This window comes from Protopterus annectens, chromosome 12.part0 (genome assembly GCF_019279795.1).
Source record: "Protopterus annectens isolate FY-2018-M chromosome 12.part0, PAN1.0, whole genome shotgun sequence".
NCBI lineage: Eukaryota > Metazoa > Chordata > Ceratodontiformes > Protopteridae > Protopterus > Protopterus annectens.
This window is the reverse complement of record NC_056746.1, coordinates 1,118,652,807-1,118,665,991: the sequence shown is the minus strand read 5'-3', so window position 1 is coordinate 1,118,665,991 and position 13,185 is coordinate 1,118,652,807. Positions and strand designations below refer to the sequence as shown.

The 13,185-nt window shown below is 39.4% G+C and overlaps 1 protein-coding gene across 1 annotated transcript in view; it reads left to right on the top strand.

Annotated features, from left to right (window-relative positions):
- TGM5 (transglutaminase 5) overlaps positions 1-13,185 on the top strand; it is a 302,343-nt gene that overhangs the window by 182,868 nt on the left and 106,290 nt on the right. The window contains exon 9 of the mRNA XM_044090126.1: positions 12,801-13,043. Within this exon, the coding sequence (XP_043946061.1) occupies positions 12,801-13,043 (243 nt within the window). The remainder of the gene's footprint in view (positions 1-12,800; positions 13,044-13,185) is intronic.

The following is a 13,185-nucleotide window of genomic DNA, read 5'->3' as shown; positions in this document are numbered from 1 at the left end:
TTCTTAACCTTAAAATTGAGTAGCATAGTCTAGATACAGGTCTGCTGCATCCAGAGCTTCAGCTGCATGGTTTTTTAACTCTTTTTGAGGTATTCCAGCTACAACATTTCCCTTAGCAGCACTTGTGTTATCATCTAGTAGTGCTACTCTTAGACCTTCCTCCCTTTACCCTCTTAGCTCTTTCAGTTTCCTGCCAGTGTGGTTGATATGGGCATCCTGAGACAGTGTAGCAACTGCCTCATGTACACGGACAACCCTTTACTACTAGCACCTAGGAACACAATTTGTGAGAGATGCAATTACATCAAGCACCTAGTGTCATTGCCCCCCCCCCCACAAACCAGTATATCTGGCACTGAGAAGGTTGGCAACATGAACACTACACCTCAAACACCACCCACACCTACACAACATACTCCCACATATCCAGAGGCCCTCAACAAAGACATACCCAAACAAAACAAACCTCCGAGGCATAACCGTATGCAAACTCCACTGCCCACCACACCACACACCACACATAGTCCACACACCTGTGTCTCACAGCCACTAAGGCCTAAACATAAACCCAAATTATTAGTCATAGGAGATTCCATTGTGAGACACACAGATGTGCCCCTCACCAGGCTGGATAAGGAGAATGTCACATTTAGTTGTTTGTCGGGTGCCAGAATCCGCCATGTCACCAATGCACTCAAGTCTGTCAACAGGTACTGTTATGACTCTATCATAGTCCATGTTGGAGTGAATGATTTGAGACGTACCTCCCTGGACTATATGAAAAGAGACATGATCGAGCTCACTGAATATGTGTCCCAGGTAGGTATGTTCCTAGCCTTAAGCAGAATTCTACCGTCACCCAGAATGATGCCTCAATACAAACAGAAAATGATTGACTTTAACAATTGGCTTAGTTTCTTGTGTTATTCCAAGGGGATGCAGTACCTGACAGCCTGGGATGACATGATTAACAAACCACGATGCTTTGCCAGAGATGGCCTGCATCTGTCTCCCTTGGGCTTCAGGCTCCTGGCAAAGGCCCTTGACTCCCCCAAAGTGTATTTTTTAGGCAATGCCATGAGGTCAAAACTACCAACATGAAAATTTCACCAAAACGTAAATTAATTGTCATGCTGCTAAATGCTAGGAGTCAGAACATGAAACTGCACTCATTGCAAGCATTCTTTAACTCTGAGAGAAGCTGACATTTGTGCAGTCACAGAAACCTGATTCAAAGCTGCAGAGAGCACCCCAGCCATACCAGGTTACTCATCCTATCATTCATTCAGACCCCAAACCGTGGGCAGCAAAACAAAAGGAGGTGGAGTTGCAATATATATAAAAGACATACACACCTCTAGGCTGGTCAAACAGTATGATGCACAGGAAACACTTCAAGTGCAGTTAACAATTGACAAGACCCCTATTCAAATCATAACTGGCTATAGACCTCCAACTTTGACTCAAGATGCCCAGTCCACCTATCTGGACCACTTCGAATCTATCAATATTCAACCCTTTACCTGATCCTGGGTGACTTTAACTATCCAACCATAGACTGGAAGAAATACTCATGCCAAATCACAAATGCCTAGAGATTCCTTGATTTCGTCAATGCAAATGCCTTGAACCAGTTGGTTGACACCCCCACAAGAGGTGAAAATAACTTAGGACTTGGTATTAACCAACATGAGTAACCACTGCAGCATCCCTACAGTAGCATCATCCCTGGTAAGATCCGACCACAAAGCAGTCACTTTCGAAGTCACCATCTCCTCTGCCCCCCCCCCCCCCCCCAGCTAGGGTCAAACAAAACACTTCTCCAAATCTGATTACAACCTCCTGAGGGAAGGTATAAATAGCTTCACAGCCCTCTCCCTTCCATAGGAACTGGCAAATATATCCAAACCTACACCAAAGTACAATATGAGCATTTATATAGCTGCATGGAATCAGGAATACCAGACAGGATGAAATCATCCTCCTTAAGGAGGAATAAACCTGTCTGGTGGACATCTACAATAAATAAACTCTATAATAAAAGGAAAAAAATGCTGTCCAGGACCAACAAGGAGCAGGTGCCTAATTGGAAGCAATCTCTGTTTAGCCTGAACAAGCAAATAAGAGCACCAGTGAAATCATCCAAAGCAAACTGAGTCCAAACTGGCCACATCTACTAAAGACAATCATAAGGCCTGCTTCACATATGTTTGCAGTCTCAAGGGAAGCATCCAGATCTGCTCAGAACTGGTGGTCAAGGACACCACATACACAAATGCTGTAGGTATAACCAACCTGCTGGCAGACAGGTTCAGTGAAAACTGAACTCCTCTGCCCCCTCCCATCAGTAAAACAGGACATCCTCAGTACCTGCCCCCTTCCCCTTATCTCTAGGGAGCAAGTTATCACTGCCCTCTCAAAGGCAAAAAATACAGCCTCCATGGGACCTGATAACATTCCAGGCTGCATCCTACATGAACTCAGGCAGGAACTTGCAGTGCTATTAGGCACCTTATTCAACCAAAGTCTGAGTACCGGCTTGTCCCAGCTGAGTGGAGGACAGCTAATGTCATCCCTTTGCACAAAAGATGAGCATCCACCAATCCAGGAAATTATAGACCCATCAGCCTAACTAGCCTGATGTGCAAGGCCATGGATCGGATTATCATGGACCTGATTAACAAGGACATTGGCAACCTCCAGACACTTGATCCGGCACAGTTTGGTTTTGTCAAGGGGAGGTCATGCCTCTTAAATTTGGTCGACTTCTTTAGGCTCATAGGTTCATAGGTAGATGCTAGGCTATCTGCCCTAGGGCATTTATAAGCCTAGCCAGAGTGTATTTGGCTTCCGCCTCCCTATTAGATTAGCCTTCTGTGCCTCTGTAAAGTAGGTCACAGAAGGTACCCTTTTAATATTAGTTTACTGTGCCTCTGTCTAGCAGGGACACAGAAGAGATCCCAGGGGTGAATTTGCGATTTCCCATCCACGCGTCCAGATTTTGCTTGAAGAGGGTCAGCGAGGGGCTATGTCCAACATGAATTGGGATTCTATTCCAGAGTGAGGGGAGCCTCTGGGAAATGAATCTGTCCCTCCAGCATGTCCTATTTATTTTTGTGCTGAGGTTTAGGTCTTTGAGACAGTCACCAAGGGCATAGACGAGGGGAAGAAGGTGCACACTGCCCACATTGACCTGGCCAAAGCCTTCGATACTATTCCCCACTCAGGTATAATAGATAAACTCTCTCAACTAGGCATCAATCCATATGCTACCAGATGGGTAGCAAACTGGTTCACTGATAGAACCCATCTAGTCAAAATAGGGGAAGCCACCTTAAGTAGCAGACTCGTAACAAGTGGTGTATTCCAGGGATCGGTCTTGGTGCCTCTGCTGTTTGGGATATACTTCTCGGAGGTATAGGCCAAATATAGTGGGCTCTGGCTGACCAAGTTTGCAGATGACTGCAAGCTGGGTGCTGTCATCAAGTCCTCTAATGATGTGGACATCCTCCAAGAGGATCTCACCCAAACAAATGACTGGTTCCAGAAACATGGCCTCAAACTGAATACCAAAAAAATGCATCATCATCCCTTTTGGGGAGAGTGATGCCCCCACAAATTATCACATTGATAATAAGGTCCTAAGCATGCGATCAGTCATGAGGGACTTGGGCACCCAGGTTGATAGCAAACTGAATTTTGACCACCATATTGCCTCCATTGTACAGAAAGCTTTCTACATGGCCTACCTCATTAGTAAGGGTATCTCATACATGGACAAGGTGGTCATAACATCCCTGTATTCTTCCCTTATAATGCCCATTATTGAGTACAATGCCCATTTTGGCATGTACCTCACAAAGCACATGCAGCAGCTGGAGAGACCACAGAGGTTCCTCGCCTGGAGAATCCAGGACCTCAAACATCTACCATACACAGATTGCTAAAAGCTCTGTCCCTCTACTCAGTCTACTACAGACTCCTCAGAGGTGACCTCTGTTTGGCATACAAAGCAATCTTGCGACCTCAACCTGGTCTGTGACATCAATAGGACTTGTTGGCGGTACAGATTTGTGTCCCAGAGACTCCCCCTTTTGTGGACTAGACTCCCTCTCCACATAAAATAGAGAACCTCATTAACCTTTTTTAAGCAAAACCTGGAAAACTGGATGGGGAACAGAAAATACACCCCTGGGATTCCATCTGTGTCCTTGGTGGACAGTGGCATAGGGTGCTGACTTGTTGGAACATGGGCTAAATTCTTGGCTAGGCTTGTAAGGGCCCCAGGGCCAAGCCTATTAACTTTATATATATATATATATATATATATATATATATATATATATATATATCCACACACACACATATATATATAAATACACACACACACACACACATATATATATATATATATATATATATATATATATATATATATAAAGAGAGAGTGCACAAGAGATTTGTGGGAATTTGTGCAAGCAGTTTAAGGATCTGTGTACTTTAAGTAGGGGTGAGAAAATGTGAAAATAAATTTGGATTACATACAGACTGATACTGGATGCGACATTTAAAATGTAATACTAACAAGTGTAATACAATGTACTTGAACTGTATTAAGCCTGAAGGAGCAATGCGAAGGGAGCCAGTAGATGGACTGAAGGTCAAAAGCTTGATGGATGCCTTTGCCAAAATGATCAAGCTTTCAGTAAGATTTTTTTTCTTTCAACGTGTAACTATTTCAATGTTTGTTGTAGTAATTATGAGAAGGTGACAAAGGAAATTAGGATCAGAGGTCTGTTTTCTTCAACAATGACACCTATCAAGCTTTTGAACTTCTGTCTTCCTACAGACAACCTGAGACTCAAAGTCATCCAAAGGAGAGTGATATAGGAATATTGCTGATGAATTAAAGCTTTCTTAATGTATGTGAAAAGGTAGGAAGGTAATGATATTGCTTCTTGGTATATGAAGAGCTATTCAACTAAATAAGATACAGCTGCTCACAAGAGCATAGTTAAAGTAAGACCTAGAGTATTGTGTGGAGTCCCACAGACTGCTCCATAAGGTTATAGATCAAGAAGTTTTGATCTCTTTGGAAAAAGAAGCCTCTGAGGTAGTGAGAAAATATAAACAACAAAACCTAGAGGTATCTGAAAAATATAAAAAAGAAATATGGACATGGGAAAGAAAGAGAGATTTGATATGGTGCAATATTTATGCAACGGAGAAAGCCAAGTTAACTAACATACAGAAGGCAGTTTCAAAGATATTGGAAGAAAAATGGCAAAGGCATCCAGATATGGAAAATTTCACAACAAAAAGACTAAAAGCACAAAGATTTAATGTAGAAAAGACGATTAGTAAAGTAGAAGTTAAAGAAATAGAAGTTGAAGTTATGGAGTGCCTGCGAAGTGAAGGATTTAATGTAGAAGGTCTAAAACAGACTACATCACAGCATGATGGAGTGACTCCCCAGAATAAGGAAAAGCAAGAAGATGAGGAGACATGTGAAGAAGAAACATGGACATGGGAAAGGAAAAGAGATTTAATATGGTGTAATATTTATGCAAAGGAGAAAGCAAAACTAATACAAAAAGAGCAGCACCAAAGATATTTGAAGAAAAATGTAGGCAAAGGAATCCAGATATGGAAAACTTTACAATACAAAAAATAAGAAGACTAAGAGGAAAAGTAGAGAAAGAGATTAGTAATGGAGAAGTCAAAGAAATAGAAATTGAGGTAATGGAACACCTTGAAAGAGAAGGATTCAGTGTAGAAAATCAAATGCAGAAAGCACCAGAACAGGATAGAGCAATGGATATCCAAACTAAAGGGAAACAAGTGGAACAGGAAGCAACAGGTCAGGTGCCATATCAAGATATTTTGGAGCCTTCCACTGGAAACCAGTATAAAGGTTCACTTGAAGCTAGACAGGAAGGAAAGGAACAGGAAACTGTGGAAACTCTGATGCAGTCAATGTTGAGGAGTGATAGGCCAGTGAGTTCCCATATGACAGAACAACAGATGACAAAGGATGAAATTGAAGAGAATGTGCCACAAGAAGATGTTATAGAACTTTCTATGGAATCCCCGCAGGAAATGGAAAACAAGGGATGTGCCCTCAGTATGGAAGAAAAGGAGTTAAGAGAAGAGTTGCTTGATTTAATAGACAAAGACAGATATATCAAGATCAATGAGAGAAATAGACTGCAGAAGGTTAATAAACCCCCAAAAGTCAGAAGCTTGATAAAACAAATGAACACAGTAATTAGGACTGTCCATAGAGATCCATGCGCTATAACAGAAGTAAACAGAATATATTACTGTGCTGCAAAATTAATAACTGATAAAATTCTACCACAGGAACATAGGGTAGCGAGGGAAAAGGGGGGTGAAAACGAATACCATTATGGAAATATTGAATAGAGAAAATTATAAAGCAGCTAAGACAAAAAGTTTCATTGTTAGAAGATTATAGAAGATCAACAAAAATATTAAGAAAAATAGATGTGATAAAAGCAATGCGCAATACTAGAACAGACCAGGATCTATTATGCACTATTGGAGATAACAAACTAAAAATTTCAAAACAGGCAGAAAGACTCAGAAGATTCGAAGATAAATGTAAGGGAAAAGCACAAAATAAGCAATTTACCGATGACCCAAAAATGTTTTATAGAGAATTGGGAAATAAGGTAAAAGGAATTGATAGACCACCGAAAAAAGAGGAAGTAGATACATTTTGGAGAAGTATCTATGAAGATCCTGTGGAACATAACAAAGATGCTAAATGGATAGAAGAAGTAAAAGAAAGAATAAGAATTTTAAAGGTACAGTTTATGAAATGGGATGAAATAACAGCCAGAGGGATTGAAACAAAGTTGAGAAAAGCCTCTAATTGGAAAACCCCAGGACCAGATGCAGCACCTAACTTTTAGCTTAAAGTATTAACTTCTTTACATGAGGATCTAGCCATGAGTAAAAACTATTTATATGCGCACCCCAAACAGACAACACACTGGTTAACAACTGGAAAAAACAATGCTCTTACTTAAGAGTGAACCTGCAAGCTACCCTAAAAATTATAGACCAATAACTTGTCTTCCAACGACGTATAAACTATACACGGGGATTGACGCAGACAGAGTTTATAGTCATTTAGAAGAAAACTCAATTATGGCAGTTGAACAAAAGGGCAATAAAACAACGTCATATGGAACAAAGGATCATTTGTTGTTAAATAAAGTTATAGTGGAGAACTGTAAGAAAGGGAAGAATCTAAGTATGGCATGGATTGACTATAAAAAGGCATTTGCTAGTATCCCACATTCATGGATAAAAGAGTGCTTAAAAATGTATAAGGTACATCCTACACTGATTGATTACATTACAGTAACCATGAAACAGTGGCAGACCACTTTGCAATTAAGCCATGATAAAGGACAGATTATTATCCCAGGGATAAAAATCCAAAGGGGGATATTCCAAGGTGACTCCCTGTCACCGTTGCTATTTTGTCTTGCCATTAATCCATTAAGCTGTTTACTTAACAGCTTAGGTCATGGCTATAATTTGGCTTCTAGAAAACAACAAAGTATAATGACTTCTCATCTTCTCTTTGTCGACTATTTAAATTGTATAGCTCATCAGATGAGGAATTGAAAGCACAGCTACAGGTTGTCAAAACATTTTCAGATGATATAGGAATGTCATTTGGTATTGACAAATGATCAGAAGCAACCTTTAAAAAAGGAAAATTGCAGCACCAGGAAAACATCAGTTTGGGGAAAGAATGTGATATAAAAGAACTTGAGAAAGATGGGGTGTATAAATACTTGGGAACTGATGAAGGATCAGCAATAAAACATGAACAAATGCGAATAAAGCTTAGTAAGGAGTACTTTAGAAGACTTAAATTAATCCTGAAAACAGCATTGACAACTAGGAACAAGATCCAAGCTATAAATCAGTTTGCTCTTCCTGTCCTAACTTATAGTTTTGGAGTGATTGACTGGCCCCAAAAAGTGTTGGATATATTGGATATTAAAACAAGAAGGATGTTTCATGCTCACCAAATGATTTATAAAAATCAGTGTATACCAAGATTATATATTCCCCACTCTGAAGTAGGGATGGGCCTCCTTGAAATTGATTACATGTACAGATCTGCAACTGTGGGATTAGCTATACCCTCTCCACTTGCAAAGATTATGGAAAAATGTATTCATAGACAACTCATGCACCACCTAATCCAGAATCACCTTATGGCAGACACTCAGCATGGCTTCCGTCCTCATCACAGCACTACTTCAGCCCTCCAAGCGTTTACCAACACCATAAACAATAATTATATATCCTCAGCCCTCTTCTTGGATCTTTCCAAGGCATTCGATATGGTTGATCACCAACTTTTAATCCACACCCTGCAAACATTCTGTCTAGATACTAGAGCCCTTCAGTGGTTTCAATCCTACCTGAATGGTCGACAGCAAGCTGTCCTCTGGCAGAACAAACTCTCTAACCTTCTACCTAACACCCTTGGAGTACCACAAGGCTCTATACTAGGGCCCTTGCTGTTCTCCATCTTCATTACCGACCTTTATACTGTCATCCCAAAAGTCAGCTGTATCCAATATGCTGATGACTCTACTCTGATTTGCTCAGCCACATCTCCAATAGAGTTATGGTCAGCTACCCAGACCACCTTTAATACAATAGAAAACTGGCTTTCTGAACGTCGTCTGATCCTAAATCTCAAAAAAACTAAAATGCTGTTATTTTCACCAACACATAGGTCTACCGCTTTCACCTTTACCATAAATTCAAATGATGGCACAATAATCTCCCCTGACTCCTCTACAAAACTATTAGGTGTCATCATAAACAATAATCTAAAATTTGACCTACATGTTAACCAAACTATCAAAACCATCAATAAAAAACTAGGGTCACTTTACAGAATAAAAGCCTTCCTAACCCCTCCAGCTAAAATTGCCATAGCTCGCTCCCACCTTCTTTCAACCCTTCTGCATGCATCCCCTCTACTCTCAAATTTAAACAAGACTGTCCTTAACAAACTCTCAATTTGCTACAACCACATTGCCAGGTTTGCCACTGGGCTTCCTTTTAGGACACATCATTGCATCAATCTAAATCAGCTTGGGTGGCTTGAACTACCCAGCCTAATCCAGTATAACCAACTGATTATGGCCTATAAAATCCTATATAATCCGGACAATACTCCTGCACTTAAAAATATTATCACCCCCTATAACAATCCTAGACTGTTTCGATCCTCTAACAAACTACTAATTCAGACTAGCAAAATTGATAACCCAGCTGGTGACTCTCTCTTTGCAAACTCTGTAAGTAGATCCTGGAACACTCTTCCAGCTGATATTACCTTACTTTCCACCTTAGGTCAATTTAAAACTAGACTCAAACAACATTTGTCTCTTAACTGGCTATGTCAATGTATCAAGCCTGGCTAACTCTCTCTAGAATGTGTAAAAATCTGTTAACCAGTTTACTGTGTAATTTAATTTAATCCTGACTTGCGCTCAGGATTAACTCTAACCTGTGGAACTTGTTTAACTTGCTTACTTATGTAATCTCTGTAAATAGTCTGTTTGTAATATGTAATGCTGGTATTATGTAATGCCGTAACTGCTTTCCCTTGGAGCTTTTCTCCCCGGGCCTCCGCTGAAAATGGACATGCATCCAGTCGGACTATCCCGGTCAACAAATATAAAATAAAATAAATAAATAAACTGTGGAACTCCACGCATATCTACTGATCTCACAAGATCCAAATGTGGTAAAAGTTTTGAAACATGAGGAGAATAAATCTAAGATGACATCTCTGCTTAATTTAGCAGAAGCATATCGACGTCAAGCAGGAATGGAAATCAAACCAGAAGTGGATAAAAATCAGGCAGCAACTGAATGTGCTAAAAAACAAAAGAAAGAATATAAGGTGAAGGATCAGATGAGTAGGCAGGAAATGTGGAAAAAACATAAATATAGTTGCAAATATAGAAAACTTCTGGAAGAGCCTCGTGTTGATCAAGAATGAACGCAGGAATGGTTAAGGAGAGGTGAATTTACATCAAGAAACGAAAGGGCAGCCCAAGATAGTGGGCTACATTCACATTGGTTTATTAAGTCTATTGAACATGTGGGAGAAACAGATATATGTAGGTTTTGCGGAACCAAATTGGAAACAGTCACACACCTTATTGCTGGTTGCGACTCTCTTATGGCAGAGGGACTGTATACTGAAAGGCATAATAATGTGGTGAAATTGTTACACTGGAGATTGTGCAAACATTATGGTATCGGAGTGGCTGAAAAGCACTGGAAACATGAGCCACAGAGAATCATAGAAAATGATGGAAATTTACATCACATGGAATCACCCAGTACCAACAGTCCAAAAGATAAATGCTAGAAAACCAGATATAGTAGTCCAAGAAAAGAAGACAAAAGTAGCATTGATTATTGAAATCGCCACACCCAGTGACTACAGTGTCTTGCGTACAGAGAGACAGAAAGTCATAAAATACCTCGATCTGCAGGCAGAAACAAGAACCATGTGGAAGATAGATACCCAGACAGTTCCAGTAGTAGTAGGAGCAACTGGTCTTATAAAAAAGAATTTACAATCATATTTAGATATGTTACCAGTTTATGTAACACCGTACAAATTGCAGAAGGAGTCATTACTGGGCACATTGCGGGTGCTGCGAAGAACACTTTTGGCTGGCATCAAAGAGTGAAAAAATACTAATTTCATGAACTTTAATCATACTTTGACTTAGGAATGAGGTCCATTCCCATCATGGTATTAGAAACCCGAAAGACTTGGAGAAATTAAAACATTAGAAACATAATGGGTCTAAATCCAAAAACAGATAAAGGAGGTGCCTGGTCATAAACAGAAACCAGCCTTAGGGTATAATAAGTGCACAAAGGTAGAAGTGAGGTGAATGACATAATCATAGGTTCACAGGAGATTATTAGGCTAATGACCGTAGAGTCTTTACAAGCCTAGCCGTGTAAAAAACCCATGTACCCTAATTGACTATAGTTAGATGGTTGTTGTTAGCAGAGTGGTACTGTTATCAGCACCGACTACCCCTGTCCATGAGAGATACAGGTGCCACCCCTGGTGCGAATTTATGGTTACCCATCCAGTTACCAAGGTTTCGCTTAAATAGGATCATTGAGGAGCTTTGCTTCGCATGAAGTGGGAGCTTATTCCAAAGGACAGGCAACCCCTGGGAGATATATCTGTCTCTCCCACATGTTCTCTTAATGTTGCAGGCTAGGTTGAGATCCTTGGAAAAAATAATTATCTGGATTTGTACCCTGGATTACCTGTGTTCAGTTTCTAAAGTCAGTGCACTTACACCTTGTGCCACAGAGACAATCAAGACATTTAAACACATAACAGCTATTTAATGGAAAATGAGCTATAGAGTATGTGAGTATTATAATAAGTATGCTTTAAGATCTAGTTTGTAATCTAAAAGAACTTTGCCAAATAACTTCAATAAGCTAGGAGCAAAATGAATTGCAACTAGATATGTGGGGTTGCACTAAATATGATGGTTTCAATTTATTAAATGCATATTCCCCAACATTTAAACATTGAAACAGTATTCCTTATCCTCAAACACTGTCCAGTAATCACTTATCAGGTGAGGCATAGAATTAACACCGTCCAGTAATCACTTATCAGGTGAGGCATAGAATTAACACTGTCCAGTAATCACTTATCAGGTGAGGGATAGAATTACTGAATCTTCTACACCTAAATAATTTGGAGAGTTTTTAACACAGATGTTATTTTAAAAAAGTAATGTGTATGATGTCAAGACCTATTGATAAACATTTTTTGGAAGACAATGAATTTGTTCAACCAGTGCCTGGAAATGTGCATACAAATAATTCCACCTTGATGAATCCTGTGTTTTGTAGTCATGTCCTTTTCCATTCTGTGCATATATCTGCAATGAAGCAGATGTTTCTTTAATTCCAACATCAAATGAAGCAATATTAGATAAACAACTTCCATGTGCTGGAGATGTATTAGTTTGGAAAGGAAAGCAATGAATATCTTTTCACACAATGTTGAATGTAAAGTCTGTGGTTTCTTAACAGTGCATTAATATCTCTTTCAGATAACTTTTTTCTTTCTCATTTGCTGTGCCCTATCCATTATGACAGGTAAGACACCAGTGCTGACACAGTTCTGGGATACCAAAAAATTATGCTATGTGTCTAACTAAACATATTGTTTCTACTTTGTGCCAAAGACTTTTCCAAAATATGCCACTTTCAAGCTATTTCTATACTACTTTAATTACTGCTGAAATAAACTTTAATTACTACTGAAATAATTATATGGGACATGGCATCCATTTCCTTTAAAAAGATCTCCAAGAGCATATTATTACACTCCAATACTGTCTCCAGGCATGTGGAATTGATATAATGACATAATGAGAGAAGCCCAAAAGCAGAATTAGTGGATACCTCTTAAATGTGAGGTTGTCATATTTTAGAAACAGTACACTGCCTGAGATGGTAGAAAGAAATATAGAACCATGAAAGAAGGAATAAGATATACACTGAAAGATTTGAAGAAAAGGGGTAAACAAATTAAAGTGATAAAGAAACATTTGGTTGGGGTAACAATGCAGAACAAGCCTTGTGGGTAAAATGGGTCATAGGCCTCACAACAGCTGATATATCTCGATGAAATTGTTTTACATATGTTGTCTTCTGTATTACAGGAGTTTACTGCTGTGGTCCTGCACCTGTTTTAGCCATCAAAGAGGGACACACTCACCTGAAATTTGATCTTCCTTTCACTTTTTCTGAAGTAAATGCAGACGTTATAAGGTGGATATCCTACCCAGATGGAAGAACTAAGAAAGCTAGCAGTGACACAAAACTAGTTGGTCAATACATCAGTACTAAGACGGTTGGCAGTGATGAAAGAGAAGATATCACCAAAAAATACAAATATGATGAAGGTATAGAAATATTTAAAGATTTTTTTTTCTATTCACATATCTATTATGCAAACTATAGTATTGAAAAGCAGAAAATACTGTATGCACCATTCAGCATATCAAAACACTTTACATCCCTGCCAACAAAGGAGAGTTTGCTGTA